General features: G+C 33.0%; 1 protein-coding gene and 1 long non-coding RNA gene across 4 annotated transcripts in view; one reads left to right on the top strand and one right to left on the bottom strand.

The window, feature by feature from the left end:
- MIB1 (MIB E3 ubiquitin protein ligase 1) overlaps positions 1-17487 on the top strand; it is a 147086-nt gene that overhangs the window by 78364 nt on the left and 51235 nt on the right. For both annotated transcript variants that reach the window (XM_090285744.1, XM_090285743.1), the window contains exons 11-12: positions 146-343; positions 4497-4648. In XM_090285744.1, the coding sequence (XP_090141870.1) occupies positions 146-343; positions 4497-4648 (350 nt within the window). The remainder of the gene's footprint in view (positions 1-145; positions 344-4496; positions 4649-17487) is intronic.
- On the bottom strand, positions 13511-15595 carry LOC150002777 (uncharacterized). 2 transcript variants are annotated; one of them, XR_016512640.1, is made up of 3 exons: positions 15276-15595; positions 14776-14946; positions 13511-13612 (listed from the first exon to the last, which is right to left on the bottom strand). It is a non-coding gene; the product is annotated as an uncharacterized LOC150002777 (long non-coding RNA). The 2 variants fall into 2 exon arrangements; XR_016512641.1 differs by having other exon boundaries at positions 15451-15594.

The raw sequence follows: 17487 nt of genomic DNA, 5'->3' as shown, positions 1-17487 counted from the left end.
TAATCAAGTGAATTTCTAGTTATCTTGTTAGCTCCATTCTTTGTTTTCTCCCATCAATTTGGTTGTTGATGAATTATTATAGCTTCAAGTTTTATTTTACTTTTCTAAAATAATCAGTAATTCAGATTTTAATGCTGATGTTTAGGACAAAGATGGAGATAGAGCTGTTCATCATGCAGCTTTTGGAGATGAAGGTGCTGTTATAGAAGTACTACATCGAGGCAGTGCTGATTTGAATGCTCGCAACAAACGCCGACAGACACCACTTCATATTGCTGTCAATAAAGGTCATCTTCAAGTTGTGAAGACTTTATTGGACTTTGGCTGTCATCCCAGTCTTCAGGTAACACCTTTAAAAAGACACATTCTGTGTAGTTATTACTAGGATCCTATTAAAAGGAAGTACTAGCTTCAATGATAAGCATTCCCTTGTTGCAGTGCTTTTTTATACAATCAGTTGTAGTAAGTGATACCAAAGGTGTAGACTATAATAAAACTGGCAGCTTTTCCTTCTTAGAAAAAAGCCTTTTTAAGGAAGTGTAAAGTATCATAGAATGGTTTTATATTGAGGTGTGAGGTTAGGGATTTTCTTGTAAAAATATTAGTTTTTGAATTGAATTGATTTGATTTAACTTGTTGATTATGACATTGGGTTTCAGCAGCTTAAAAAAATGTACTAGGATGTATTTCATAATAGTTACTTCATAGCTGTCTAAATTATTTTAGTTGTGTAGTCTTTTACTTAAGTGTCTTGATCATTAGTAGTCATTAGTCTAGTCTTAGATTTTCTCTTTTGGAAAATCTATAGCATTTTAGGGTTTATTTATTACAGTAGGTTCTATTTTTTGAAGCAAAGGTCACTTAAGAAATTATTATTCCCAACCAAAGTTTAAGCAATCAGATGAATTAAATTGGATTGGTCTTAGAGGAACAATGAAGTAGATAGAACAGGAATAATGGGACTGAGGGTTTGAGAATTACTGAAAGACTCAGAGATTCTGTTAAGCTAGATGGTTATTACTAATATTTCCAAGATACATCCATTTTAGAACTGACAGCTTGTAAGTAGATGGTAGGATTAGAAGATAGGAGAGACATTGAGAGGTGTTAATCTGTTGAAGGAGTGCAAATTTATTCCTGTTGACTTTCTTTTGTCTGAAATGAGAGGCAAAATTACTTCTTGAGAGTGAGTGGGGAGTGGTCAGTATAGAAAGGGTAATTGAGAAGAGTTCGAATGATGGTTTGAAATAGCTACTGTGGGGACCAAACGGCAGGACATATGAGAGCCTGTAGAAGTTTATTCCAACCAGGTGAAGAGCCCATCTCAGGTTGGAGATCATGAATTTTTAGAGCCATAGGAGGATAGAAGGTGGATTCTTGGACTGAATTTGTTTTAGGAATTTCTTATATGGGTGGATGAATATATGACTGGGATTGGCAAACTTCTGTGAAAGGTCAGGCAATATTTTTGGCTTCTCTGTGATTTCTGTTTTAATTATCCCATGTTGCCATAGTAGTATGAAAGTAGCTGTAGACAATACATAAATGAATGTGTGTGGCTGTGTAAATAAAACTGTTCACAAAAATAAGGGACAGGCTGGACTTGGCAACCATGATATATGCTATAGGTTAGGCTATATGTCGCTTTACTGAAAATTGTATTTATGAAACTGTGAAATGAATGAAGGCTAAATTACCCATTTATGGAGATGACTGGTAATGAATAACAACTTATTGCTAAATCAGTTGATTAATGAAGAAATTAATCAGCTTGGAAAAAACGTAGATTGAGACTTCTGGCCAAGATGGAGGTATAGGTAGACATGCCTCACCTTCTTGCAAAACCATAAGAAGGATTGCAACTAACCAACAGAAAACAACCAGAACTGCCAGAAAATTGAACTGTATGGAAGTTCAACAACTAAGAAATGAAAGAAGAAATATCCATCTAGATGGGGAGGAGGGACAAAGATGGGGAGGAGGGGTGGAGAGGACACAGTGTAGTGTGACAAGGGGGTGGTGACAAGTCAGAGGCAGTGACAAGTCAGCGGTTGCGGCCTGGTGGAAGAGGCAGTCCCACATTCATGTTTGGCAGATAAAAGGCAGGGGGGACACCTGGGGAGTGATCCCAGCCCTGGGCCAGACCACACAGCCCAGGGTTCCAGTGCTGGGAAAATGAAGCTTTCTGGCTTCTGGCTATGAGAACCAGTAGGGGTTGGGGCAGTGGAAGAAACTGCCCACCTCTCAGGAGAGTCTGTTTAGAGGGCTCCCATGGTCCTAGAATGTACACTAACCTACCCACTCTGGGAACCACCACCGGGGCAACAGCTGCATATGAGAGGTGGCTGAAGTGACTGGGAAAGGGGTGAGTGCCAAGCAAGTGGCATTGTTCACTCTCTGACCCCTCCCCCACATACAGTGTCACAAGTGGTGAAATGGGTTGCCCCACACTGAAGAATATGTAGGGCTCCATCCCTTACAATGTAACAGGTGCACCAAGACAGGAAGTCAAAGCAGCTCTACCTAATACACAGAAAAAAAAACACAAGGAGGCTGCCAGATTGAGGAAACAAAGAAATATGGCCCTAATGAAAGAACAGATCAAAACTCTAGAAAAAGAACTAAGTTAAATGGTGATAGCCAACCAGTTATATGCAGAGTTCAAAACACTGGTGATAAGGTTGCTCAGAGAACTCATTGAGTACAGCAAGTGCATAAGGGAAGAACTGAAGGCTACACTAAGAGAAATAAAGAAAAATCCACATGGAACCAATAGTGAAGGTAAGGAATCGGGGTTCAATCAATGATTTGGAACATAAGAAAGAAATAAACAGTCCAATGGTATAGAGTGAAGAAATGAGAATTCAAAAAAAATAAGGAGAGAATAAGAAGACTCTGGGACATGTCCAGAAGTGTCAACATCTGAGTCATAGGAGTGCCAGAAGGAAAAAAGGAAGAGTAAGAAACTGAAAACTTACTTGAAAAAATAATGAAAGAACACTTCTTTTTTTTGGTGAAGGAAATAGATATACAAGTCCAGGAAGCAGAGAGAATCTCACACAAGTTGGACCCTAAGAGCACCACACCAAGACACATCATAATGAAAATGCCAAAGGTTAAAGATAAAGGGAGAACATTAAAAGGAGCAAGAGTAAAGCAAAGAGTTACCTACAAAGGATTCCCATTGAACTATCAGCTGATTTCTCAAAAGAAACTTTGCAAGCAAGAAGGGACTAGCAAGAAGTATTCAAAGTGATGAAAAGCAAGGACCTACAACCTAAATTACTCTTATCCAGAAAAGCTATCATTTAGAATGGAAGGGCAGATAAAGTGCATCCCAGACAAGGTAAAGCTAAAGGTGTTCATCATAACCAAGCCCTAATTATATAAAATGTTAAAGGGAATTATTTAAGAAAAAGAAGATCAAAACTATGAACAGTACAATGACAACAAACTATCATCAACTGAATCTAAAACAAACTAAGGAAACAACTCAAACAGCAACAGAATCATAGATATGGAGATCATATGGAGGGTTATCAGCGGGGAGGGGGAAGGAGGAAAGAGGGGGGAAGTACAGGGATTAATAGGTACCAAATAGACAAGGTGTTGTTAAGAATAGTAAAGGAAATGGAGAAGCCAAAGAACTTACATGCACTGCCTGTGGACGTGGGCTATGGGGGCTGTATTGTTGGAGGGAATGGGGGTACTGAGTGAACGGGGGCAAAGGGGAAAATATTGGGACAACTAATAGCATAATCAATAAAATATATTTTAAAAAAAGATAGAAAGGTAGACTGAGACTGCCAGATTTTCTTTTACATTTGTTTTCACTTTGAGTTAACTGCCCTTTGAGTCTTTCCTGCCCTTTGAAAATATTTTGAGTAATGATTCAACAATATATTCAACTGAGGAGCTATGAAAACCTACTGATGACTGGGTTCCACCCCCAGAGATTCTCGGTTAGTTGGCCTGAAGAACAGCTTTGGGCATCAGGATTTTATGAGTTTCTTAGCAGATTCTAAAGTTCAGCCAGAATTGAGAACCACTGACTTTTAAAATTCATTGCTGTGGTACCCTGAGACTGGTGTTGGTTTGGTATGGAGTTACAGGTACAACAATTAATGGTGTGAATATGGTACAGCAGGCCATTTTATACTAATGAATTTTTGGGGCCCTTTTGCACCTCAGTTACTTTTGTTATTTAATTATTTTGAGGGTATTTATGATAATTTCTTTGATTTTATTTTCCCTTTTCTTTGGAAAGCCACAGCATATTTATTGTGTTTAATATCTAGATTGAGTATAAAGTTATTTACTATAATGCTGTTTCTTGCCTGCATTTCTTAAGTTTAACACACAGTATGGTTTATTGATGGTTGTTGGATATGGCCTCTGTTTTTGTTTCTTTAAGTAGTTCATTTTAAGTATTAATAATTACATGTGATGAGTGGTTGAAAAAGAACTAATGAAACCTTTTTCAACTTAAAAAAAAGGATTCTGAAGGTGATACCCCTCTTCATGATGCAATTAGTAAGAAACGTGATGATATCCTGGCGGTTCTTCTAGAAGCTGGAGCAGATGTTACCATCACAAACAATAATGGATTTAATGCTCTACATCATGCTGCACTAAGAGGAAATCCCAGGTAAAGATGTCACCTTTCACCGTTTTATGTGCAATTTAAAAATATTTTTCTGTTGCTAGTTCTCTTTTTCTGATACTGATAAAATAATTTTGGCTTATTTTAGTATTTTAAATAATTTATTTTTAGGATCAACTCGAGAGAGAGAACAAAAGGATTTTATTGCTATTGCTTGTTGGCATCCATAACAAGGGATCTATAATGTAGGATGAAATAAATTACTGTATTTTAGATTATCTCTTGATTTATTTTTTTTCAAATTACAAATATTCAAGCACTTTATCTTTTGGCGCTCTGAAGGAGACAAAATAGTATTGCATGTTCCCCGCTTTTCCCATAGAAGATAATCATGATGATACCACCAAATGTCATGCATTATCTCATTTAAAAATTTTACAAGATTTTATTTATTTATTTTTAGAAAGAGAGGGGAATGGAGGGCGAAAGAGAGAAACATTAGGTGTGCAAGAGATGATACATTGATCAGTTGCCTCTCCCATGCCACCTCCTGGGGATCTGGCCCGCAACCCAGGCATGTGCTGACTGGGAACTGAACCTGTGGCCTTTCAGTTTGTGGGCCAGTGTTCAGTCCAGTCAGCCACGCCAGCCAGGGCTCATTTTTAATTCTTTGAACAGCCTTTTGAGGCAGGTGTTAATATCCTTATTTTATAGAGGATAAATATAAGGCTTATGAAGTGATGAATTAAGTTATTCAAGATTATGCACTGACTAGTAGAGCAACTAGAACCTGAGCAAGGCCTGTCTGACTTTTGACTAATAGCTCTTTAACCACTTTGTATTATGTTTTCTGTATTATGGTCTGTATGTGAGGCAAGACTGTAACATGGACAGTGAATCATTTAACTGAGAATGTATTAATATGTCAGTCTCTGTGCTGCATCTTTGATTACAGGTACTTTGACTACTCTCTCACAAATTCTGAACTTCCAATTAATTCTAAAGTTATTTATTCTACAGGTCTTTCTGATCCATTCCACTCCTCTTTCCATTGTTGCTGACCTAATTAAGTATTGATCATTTTTTACCTAGACTATTACAGTATCTTTCTAATTTTTCTCCCTGATTTCAGTTTTATCTCTTACATAACTTTCATGTAACTACCAAATTACCATTCTAAAAATGTATATCTAATGGCTCCCCTCTTCTGTTCCCAAATCTTTAGTTTCTTTCTATTGTACGTAGAATAAAATCTGTATACCTTGACTTGACATTCAAATCCATTTCCAGTGCATCTTAAGTCTTTCTCACTATCTCTCACTAAATAAAAGTTCTATGCCCACCTTGACCTCCAGCTACATTACTCTACTCTTTCTTAAAATTATCTGCTTTCTTTCTTCATTTACTTAAGCATTTTATTTGTTTTATTTATTTATTTATTTATTTATTTATTTATTTATTTATTTATTATGGTGAGGATGCCCTTATCTATCTTTTTTATATTAACCATCTTTCTTCCAGAACTCCTTGATCTCATCACTGAAATTATTTTCTGTTTGTCCTATACTTCCTTGCTCTATGTTCTTATTTTATTGCACTTATAATCTGCTTTGTGCTGTCCCTTAGAATGTACATTTTTATGTTCCTTTCTGTTAAAGTATGCTCTCCACAATGCCTTGACTATAGGAGGTACTCAGTAAATATTATTATTAATTTGACAGTCAGGACAGTGTTAGATATCACTAAAGCATATATGGTTAAATAACAAAATAAATTCACTACAGAAACTGTTAGGAGTTTAAACAGAGCAATTACTTCAGATTAGAATGGACAAAAATATTTTATTGGGGGAATTTAGATTAAATGTTAAATCAAAGTTTAAGATAAACTGAAAATTTAAGAGTTTAAGAAATGAGTAACTTTTAAATATTTTGAATTATTTTCTTTTTATTGGAAATAGGTATACTATATTTAATAATGCTAAGCCTATAAACAGAGGAGAAAATATACTACTTCTGTTTCTTTAATTCTTGAGAATTCCCCTAAACATTTATAACAGTGACACCTCCAGACAGATAATTGGTGTCAGGTGACATTAAAAAAAAGGGGGAAAAAACCACTTTTATTTTACAACAAAGTGGTGCTTCAATTAAAGTGGCAAGTTTTCTTTATTGCTCTTTCCTTAAGGCATTTTATGTAGTTGGAACTGTAGGTTGCTAGATAGAGTGTGATTTTAATTAGCCTATGAGGGGTATCAGAAAATGACACAACTTATATATCATTTGTAATTGCGGGTTGGGTTGTTTTCAGTTTTTCGTATCAGATTTCTTATTCTTAAAATTCACTTTTCTTTCCTTGTATCAGCGAGTGATGTCACAAAACAGATGGAACCATTTTTGGTATATTCAGAATTTAAAACAAAAGTCTTTGGCCCTAATACTTATTTGAGAAAACCTATTATGGTATATTGTTATTTCCAGAACCTCATGACTTAGCATTTTTTGAATAAAATATTAAATATGATTACAAAAATGCTAGCTAAAAATTTCCCCTTTCTTATAAGCATTTTATAATTTATATGACTTAATGATTCTGTTACCTTGAATTGCAACATTTGAATGTGTTATTTGTGATTTTTGTTTCATATCACAGTTATACTTTAGTATAGTTGGCTTATCTGTTAAACTTGATGTATATAGTCAATTCTAATTACAATTGATGGCACTTTAGTTAGTATAATTCTTAGCTATTTTTGAGTTTTTTCTTTCCTTAGAATGTATATATTTTTTTCTACAGTAAATTATTTATGTCATTGTGAGTATAACAATACAAGTACAAATATTTACTTAAAATTGTTTTAATTTATTCTGATTAGTAATGTGGAAAAGTTTCCAAGATTTGAATGTGCATATGGAATTTAAGTAGCCTTCTATTTCCTAGTTTTGCATTTAGTTAATAATAATTTTCAACAATAAGTCAACAGCACAGTCAATAACATAGTAAGAGATTTAATTATTGGATGTGCTTTTCTAGAAGAAAATTATTTTCTTGATCATCAAAAATATGTCTAAATGGCTGATGTGTTTGAAGAATGTACTTTGAAATCTAGATTTCAAAGGTGCAGATCAATAGAGATTCCAGATTTAAAGCTGATCTTGGTGTTTCCTCATAATATGACAGTAACTGAAATAAAGACATTAAGAGCAAAAAGTTAAAAGCATTTGTTTTCCTTCAGAATTGTGGAAAAGAACATGTTTTTGTGATGAAACACTGAGTACTTTGGTCATGCTTTGTAAAGTTTGGAGCAGTTTAGAATGCAATTACAATATGTTTTTTAAATTTTTATTTAAAGAAATCTTAACGAAGGACAGTGCTGTTTATGTATTCCAATGTTTGATTTTATAGAATTGGTTTTTCTAGAGTTTTGCCTTATTATCTTTTCTTTTTTATAATACAGGTAAGATTTCAGATTTAAATGAAGAGCAGAAAGCATTCCTGTTGTTAAAAGTGAAAACTAAATTTCTTTGGATTAGTGGCATTAATTAGCACATTACTTAAGTACTTTCTGTAGGATTTGCATTTTTATTAAGTTTTTAGAGCTCTCTCACAGACATGAAAATAAATTAGTATTCTCTGCAGAGCTGGCATAAACCAATTGATAGCTATTTTGGAGGCATTCATAACAATATTATAAATTTATGTAGTGTTATTTATAAAATTTTCTCTAATATAAATTGAATGTGAAAAGTAACAATAAAATATTAGTGAACCACATGATGTGATATATTTTCAGATGAGTGCTAAGATAACTTCACAGGCATTTCTTACCTATTTATTCCCACAAAGACATGTACTAAATTTCACTGAATATGTGAATAACTCATATTTTCCCTGTAGAACATTATGATACCTTTATTTAACTTTTAAAATTCTGAGACTGTAAATCAAGACTGTTGAATATAGAAAAATTTGATGATCTGGACCATATCTTGGGTGTGTAAATGGTTTTCTTTTCTTATAAACTCTAAACATGCTGAGTGCTACATATAAAAAGTAGCTAAGAGACTCTCAAATGACAGTATGTCTATTTTCTCCCCTGTGTGTCCATGCATCTACTCTCAAACATTATGTGTGCTATAATACATAAATATATTTAATTTGACTGACAGGTGTAATTAATACAAGCAAGAAGGTCTATTATTAATTTGAATGAAGTGATAGGATTTATTTATTGATACATATACCTTTCTTTGCCCATATTCTTTTAGGAGATGATATTTACTTTGAAATAGAGAAGTGGTCAGGAGTTGAGGATTGTGTGAACATTTAGGTTTTTAAATTACTCTTTGCCATCAGTAACCCTTCATTAATTACTGAAATGTTTGTCTTTATTTATTAAAGAACATAACCTTATCTATAGTTTTATTGTAGTCGGTAAAAAAATTAGAGGGATGTTGGATTACGTGTCATTTTCTTCTTCCTTCATTTTCTTCCCATTGAGAGAGAGGCTTTTTATGTATATTTTTTTTGTGAAGGACAGAGAAGACAGAAAGAGTGAGGAGAGTCATAGAATGTTATTACTACATGAGTTCTTCAACTGAGGAAGCAAATACGGAGAGGTGTAGTATCTGCATGAGCAAACGATAGAAATGCTTAACATTTCTTTCTTTTTTGAGGATTAAGGACTTTTGGTTCAGGGTTGGAAGAATTAGATATTGTTTGTTTATCCACAAGATATTCTGCAATATCATCATCTTTTTTTTTTTTTTTACCTAACTTATCAATATTCAGGTAAATAGCGGTAAAACAATGTTAATTCTGTGGAAGATAGTGACCCATCATTTCTAGTGTTATTTCATGTAATGTTATATTTTTCTTTAATTTAAAATATGTGCAAGTGACCCATAGTATGGCATTCTTGTTATGGTTTCAGGTAGGTTTAGGTGACCTTCCCAGATATTTTCTTCCTCTGAAGGAACTTTTTTAAAAAAAAAAGATCATTATTCAGCATAGTCTACATTTTATTACTATTTCTTTTCCAAAGGTTAAGAAATTTCATACCAAGAGACAATAAATAAGTAAAATTATTTTATTTGTAATCCTTAAGTCATCCACACATTTTTCGTAAAACTTCTTATAAACATTGTTAACCACTTGTAACAGTTACAAGAAGAATTAACAGTAACAAATTATTGTTTTTAATTTAAAGCAAAATCTGAGTAGTTGAAATTAGTTGACATGTCTGATACTCATAAATGAAAACACTGGCTGTCTTGTAGTAATCAATGCATAGCTACAGCTGGTTGAAGGGGACCAAATCCATTGAAGAGGCGATTTGGTTCCATTTTACCAGCTCTAGCAAAGCATTGCAGTGGTGCTAGTTAGGGTTCCAAAACAGTTAAACTGCTTTTCATTTGTAAAATTATGGTTATGAACCTTCCACAAATGTTAGCTTTTCATATCAGTACTTCAGTCATTGAATGTAAAATTTTCTATTCTGAAACCACTTTTCCTACTGTTTCCTGCTCCAAAAGGGCAAGTCTTTATCCTTTAACATGTTGTTAATGCATTAAGGAATTATCGATGTCATCTTTGTTTTTAACACCTTTACTTAATTCTCAAATGTAGACAATAACCTGTTTCAAAACCAACAACATTTAAAGGAACAAATAGAGCTTGATGCATTTCAGAGTAATTTTTTATATTTATCTTTAGACTGTAAACCAAGTAAGTAACCTAACAGGTTTGGAAATGAATATTGCTAGGCATACCTTTCTACTGCCCCTGCTATTTTTAGTATTATACTTGAGGTCTAGAAGGAAGTTGATGACGGGATGGAGGAATATGAGTGGCCTTAAGAAGGTACCTTTACCCTTTGGTTTATAAATAGATTGCATGTGTATTCAGTGTATTGCTTGGACTTGTGTTGAAAGGAACTACCTTGCATACCAGCTTATTTTTCTTTGTTTTTACTTTTGTAGTATTACTAATCATAGGTTAGTAATTTAACCTTTTTAAGTGTCTATTTCCTTGACTGAATTCTCTGTACAGATTGCCTAGTTATTCCTCATTATCAGTTTAATTATACATTGAGTTGTGGTGGTTAGCTGTAATCCATGAGTTTGAGTATTAAAATTACTATTAAACCTCAGTACAGCAAATTTTTTTTATAGTATGATTTCAGTGTTGCATTTCAATGTCAGGAAGGGAAATCTTCTGAAATATATTTGCTTAAAATAAAAGTTTGAGAAATTATAATTTGCCTGTAAAAGTAAGCGCTCTCAGTGAAATATAAAGAGTAAAGAAATAGTTACTGTTTGAACTGAATTGGCAGATGGTCAACACTAATTCAGGTAATATTCAAATAATTCTCATATTAAGCTTATTCTGCATTTGTTGGTTAATAAGTATTGTACTGCTGGTGAAATTAATGTAACTATAATTTCTCCATCTTTTATTAGAATGGAAGTGAAACAGGTGTTAAATTGCCTGGACTTAAGTGCTGAAGATAGCAGCAAAACTAGCTTCTATTTTTACTAGTTATATGGGAGCTGTTTAGCAGATCCAATTGCTCAAGTGTGCTTTTGGATGGCAGTTCAGTTTCATATACTGGCCATATCGGGGCAAGGAGAGGCCATGGAAAAAAAATAGTACAGCATTTGATAATGTCAGCATCTGTTATCCCTGTCAGAGAGACAGTTGAAATGTTTGAGTTACACCAGCGTCAGCAGATGCCCAGAGTTTAATATGTACTAAGTTAAAAATGAACAGCTGACCTAAGTGATGAATGTGACATTTTAGAGTGATTGAAAATACTCTTAGATAAGTTAAACTTGTAAGCACTAGAATCAGTATGTGATTTTACTTTTTAAAATGAATCAGAGATGCTGTCATTTTATTTTCTAAGGATTTTATATACTCTATAACAAGATTCTTAGTTGCTGGGATGTTTTAATTAAAAACTTTTATGCCTATAGAAAAATGAATATAAGTTTTCATTATAAAACATGGGTATAGTAATACCCTTTGAATAGTTTTATAGGGGAACCTCTCCTTTTGAGGTATATATTCTCAGTTTTTGGTATTTAGGACATGTGTAATTAAATGAAATATGACACATTGCCATTCTGTTTGTGGATGATCCGAAAGAAGGGCTATGCTTAAGTGTTAAGCTTTGAACTTTTTTTTTGAAATATAGAATTTAAAAATTATGAGCTTTTATAATTTCCAATAAAGATGCAATAACTTATATGCTATCATAATTAATAGTCATTTCTAATTTTTATAATCTGATAAAATAAAAATCATCTTTTGACAATTAACTAGTTATCTTATTAAACAGAGAACATTAACTATAGTTAACTTTATAGCCATTCTATTTAACTTGTGACACACAGAAAGTTTAAAATATTATTATGCTTTTTATACATGTCTAAATATTCCAGTTGAAAGAATACTTTTACTAAAATATGATTAGAATATTAATATTAGTATTTTTTCTAATGTAAGTCTATCATAATATCTAAAATAGGTACTGTTTGTATTTTAAGAGCTTAATTTTTATTAATATGTAAATATAATACAGAATAAATTTGTATAAAGTAAAGATGTATTTTGATATCTTTAACATACAGTAAATAAAGTGAGTCCATCATGATTATAAAAATTGAGGTGTAATTGCATAGTACCATTAAAAGAAGGTTTTTCTTTCTGTGTAAATTGTTTTCTTGACTATAGTGTTTTCATTTTGTATGCCCCCTTGGGATAAAACAAATACAAAGTTAACATAGATAATAAATTAATTTCTTTTAAGTTTGGCAGTCTGTTACCAATATGCCCTGTTGACTTAGAGCTATGGCCCAGAATTTTGTCATTTTTCTTCATAAATCTTAACATTTTAATTTATTCTAAGTACTAAGTTAGTATAAGGACCTGATAAACTTGAGAAAGACATGGACAACTTTTTTCTTTTGAGAGTAGAATTTACTTAAAGTAGAGTCTTTTAAAGTTATGACTATGTCTGTAGCTTTCATAAAAGAAAACATAAAACAACAAAACTTGCTTCAGGAATTCCTCTAATATTATTAAATTATAAATTTTTCAAAATACAAGAATAGCTGTTAAAATGTAAATGAAATCAGCTTTTGTTGTATCTTGTTTTTCTTAACAAATCAGTCAGCTCTACTGTGATATACTTAAATTAAAATCAAACTGTAGAAACTGAAAATAGATCACATGTATCTCTCATTCTTTTGTACTGATAATACTGTTTGTTTTTGGATTTCACATTTTAATCATGTGAATACTTGATTTAAGAATACCTTATGTTTCAAATGTAAAATATTTAAGGAGTTTTATGATAATCTACTTTAGAAGAGCTTTTTTCTTTCACAGAATATAAATCTTAGTGACATTGAGTTTTCACCTATAAGTAGGTACATTTTTATGATATTATTTCCAAAGGCCATCTCTTTGATTCTAGGTTAATATACCATATGAAGGTCATTCACATAAAAAGAAGCAAGGGTTTCTTTTAGCTGCAGCTTATTTCTCTTGGCGGTTTATTGCCTACCAAAAATACATACTTCTTTACATTCCATAGCATTGTATGTTCATATGGGTACATAAAGAAGTATGTACTCTGAGTAGGTATTACTAAGTTGTTAGCTGTAAAAACATGAAATGTTTTATTTTCCCATTTGTTAGTAAAACATTCAGCTTACTGATGTAGAGCAGTGGTAGATCATTTGCAGAGACTATCAAAGACTAAACTTTATAAAAAAAATTACCTGAAGCATTGCATTAATGCCATTTATGGTTCCTTGGTGGACATACACTTTTAAACAGTGACCAGTTATCTGTTGAACGCCCGCTTTGGTCCTTTTTGCATGAAATTCATAGAATCAGTGGAGTTTTACAGTGTATTTCAGAAATTGGTAAGACCATCTTAGTGTTTCTTGAGAGTTTTCAGGATGAATTTCTTCTTGTTTTGTAGTTTGCTTCTAGATCCTGCAAGTAGATAGTAATTAATTTGGTACAGATTCTTTTTACAGACTAGATACCTTATTAAAAACTTAAACAATTATCCAATTAGGAGTTCTGATATTGACCCTAAAGTTGAAATGACAAGGTGAAAAACCAGATCTGTTAGAGTATGAGTAAATTGAATTTTTAAAGATGATAAATTTTTGTTAGTTTTTTAGAAGGTTACAGATAAGAACCCATGATCATTTGAAAACCTCTTTGTCATTCCTTTGTCTTCATTAGTTACTAATCTGAATTTTACATTTTGGTGCTTCTCTTTGTGTGAAACAGTAATTCAAACAGATATATATATATATATATATATATATATAAATACTAAATTTTGGTGAGTTGAGCTCATTTGATTCTTTATTAATACTATTTTTTAATATAAAGGATAACTATCAGAACAGTTAACTTTTCCAAAGTCTTACTTAAAAGATCTGAAAGGTATTAGCCCTGGGTTTTATCTTAATAATTTATCATTAAAAGAAATGATAAGTGGTGAGTTGCTTTTAATTATTGTGGTAGTAAACAATCAATTTAAAAGAAAACTGCAAGAAATTTTCAGATGTGGGAAAGGAGGAAAAAAGGCAGAGAAAGAATTTCTATAGCCTGTGATAAATAGCTGGTGTAGCTCATAGAGAGCAAATTACAATGTAGCAGAAGAGAGCCCAGTACTACAGCAATGTCAGCATTGCAGCATTAGAATTTCACCATGCTCATTCTGATTTATTTCTCTGGCCAATTAGAGTAAGTATTAAAAAGTATTTTGTGTTCTGCCAAGTTTCTTGGTTGATTAAACCTTGAAATAGTTAATAGTTTTTAAAAGACAGCATACTTTGGAAGCTGGGTGTAATTTACTAGGCATGCAAAGTCTTGTAATCTGAAACAATAAAGACCGAATCTTTAATAATGTAAATGACATTAATGGATTTGTACATTTTGAGATCAAGAGTTATCTGCCATGATATTTGAACAGCATTCCCCTTTAGACTACATCAGCTCTCTACTTGAACTGTGAAATTAGTCTGTGCCCAGATAAAATTTAACTTAACAATAAAAACGTAATATTGAGTTAATAATAGGTAAGCATTCAGAAAGTCATAAGCATCCTTAAAAGTACAGGCCTTGTGGTGCTCTGTTACCTGTAAGCTTAGTGTCATGCAGCATTTGCAGCAGGAAGAGATAATGACCTAGAGAGTCACATCAGCAGCAGCCATCTCATCTTGATTGTTCCTTCACTCTATCTGCTGATTCAGCACTTCTTTTCATGAGCGGGTGAAGTAAGGGGGAAGTCAATGAATACAGAACCTCTCCTTTTAAGATAAATTTGAAAAACAAATTAACAAAAATAAATCAGCCAGCTTTTACCTCTCCCTTCCCTTCCCTTTACAAAGAAAAAAGAAAAAAAACACACACACACACAGTAAAATTGAATCAACACTGGCTATTTGATTTGGAATGTTATATTACCAGTATGGCACAGATATGAGTACCTTCTGTCTGCTGTACAGACAGTTAAGCAAACAACAAAGATTGCTATCTCGCTTATTTCTCAGATGAAATGTTTCGGAAGAGGGGGAAAAGTTGCAGAGCAAGTTAATTTATAATCTCAAAAAGCGAAAAGCCAAAAAACAACACACACCTTACTCCTCCCAAGTAACTGTAAACATTCACACTATTTTCCTTTGCCCACCAGAATACATGGGATTCTTCTGACTTCTCAGGAAATAATTCTGCATCTTTCTTGCTGTGAGATATTTTTGTTGTTGTTTGTTTTTAGTTTCCAGGATTAAATGGTAAATCTGTATTGAAGCTACCTTGTCATATCCAGAGGTCAAGTCTGCAAGCAAGGTCAGGACTTCCACATGGTCACTACAGAGGCTAACTTAAATTCTTCCCTCAGTGGACACAGGCTAAACTGTTACAGCTTTATAGGCAGCTAAGCATTTGAAACATGCACTCCCAGGCAAACAGGCTCTCTTGTGCCTCTCTCTTCCCTGACCATATTTAGTCAACCATAGCAAAAAATAGTCTCTCAGCTGTCGATTGTCGATCCAAAAGCTGAGGGAAGCCTCTATCTTGCTTTCTGCCTATTGATTGTTCATCCTGTGGTCCAAACACTGCTTTGCCATTTGTCTTGCCCTTTTTTTTTTTTTTTTAAGCACTGCCAAATAAAGCGGTCTCTCATTTTTCCACTTACATTTCCCAGATTTTCACTGAGCTTGCGCTGAGACTAGGAAAGCCTGATGCGGCTGTCACTATACTTAGAAGCACTGCAGAGAAAATAGGAAGGAGGAAAAATTTTAAACTGGCTAGTAGCAAGACAGTTTTTAGACAGATAGAGAATAAGTAGAATATCTCTGCTGTCAAATCATGTTTCATAAACTGATTTTTTGTTGGTTAAAAATATTATGGATGATGATATTTTACATAGCTAGTGGCCTGAAGGGACTTTGTAGTGTTATCTTTAGAGCTAGTTGTTGCTATACCTGCTTTTTAAGGTTAATGAGTACTATTTGAATGGAAAATATGTAGAAATGGTAAGTAGAATCTGTATATTGAAGGTGGAGATAGATCATAAAGAAAGAAGGGAGTGGTGTGTAAATGAAATCTTGGAAATACTGCTTAAAACGTAATTTAGTGTCAATTTTTGTTAATTTTTTTTTAGTGCTTATGTGAAAAACAGAGCCAGGAATGCTTTTGAGTAATTGTGTACTTCTGTATTGAAACTATATACATATATAATTATTAACATGCATTTTATTATTAATTAAATTCTATTTCATTTTCAAATGTAAAGTGCTGTTTTTCTCCCCTCTACATTGCCATTTCTCTTTAATTTTTAAAAAAATAGTATTTAGGTATATCATTTTACATTTTATCACAGACTAAAATAGTCATTAACTTATCTATAACTTTGGTACATAGTGTAAAGCTCAAAGGAAAAATGCTGTTGCTCTAAATTTTAATAGCATATTCACAATAATTTAACATTAAAATTTATTTACTTTAACCAAGGAGAAAAAATATAACATCAAATCCAATAAACCTGAAAATGTCCAAGAGAAACCAACTATACCTTGTTCTTAATTCAAATATAGTCTCTTTGTGTTGATTCAGTTAAGCATCAAGAGAAACCATTATCAGTATTCTGTGCTCATTTTCTTACAAGGATAGTTTGTCTTTCACACTGTTTCTGTCTTTAATATTTAATACCATAGCAGTTTAATTATTCTGGATGGCTCTTTTAAAACAGTGACATAAAGAAAGCTTCTATAGGTATTTGGCAGTTTTAAAAAGCTTTCTTAGATATTGAAGTAAATTTATACATATTGTGAGAAGGCGTCACATGTCTCAGAGTGTAAAATAGGTTAATTTTCTCCATGTTTTTGTTAACCATTTTGTAACAGAGAAAGCTACTCCTCGATTTTTTTTTTTAAAAGATTTTATTTATTTTTAGAGAGAGGGAAAGGGAGGGAGAAAGAGAGGGAGAGAAACATGGATGTGAGAGAGACATCTGTCAGTTGCCTCTCGCATGCCCATAACCTTGGATGTGGCCCACAACCCAGGCATGTGCCCTGACCAGGAATCAAACCAGTGACCTTCAGTTTGTGGTGCAATGCCCAACCTACTGAGCCACACCAATCAGGGATTTTGCTAGTTAATAAATTTAAGCTATATTAATGAACCTTTTAATTATATTATCTGTCAAAAAAGAGTTTATGAGAAAAAAAGCACTGCAAAAATAATTTTAAAATCATTTAAGTAACCTTGGCTGGTATGGCTCAGTTACTTGGGCGTCGTCCTGCAAACCAAATGCTGCTGGTTTGATTCCTGGTCAGGGCACAAGCCTG

The sequence above is a fragment of the Furipterus horrens genome, unplaced genomic scaffold (assembly GCF_987537825.1).
Source record: "Furipterus horrens unplaced genomic scaffold, mFurHor1.1.pri manual_scaffold_8, whole genome shotgun sequence".
Lineage (NCBI taxonomy): Eukaryota > Metazoa > Chordata > Mammalia > Chiroptera > Furipteridae > Furipterus > Furipterus horrens.
Note: the sequence above shows the minus strand (reverse complement) of the source record. Positions and strands in the feature narration are given on the sequence as shown.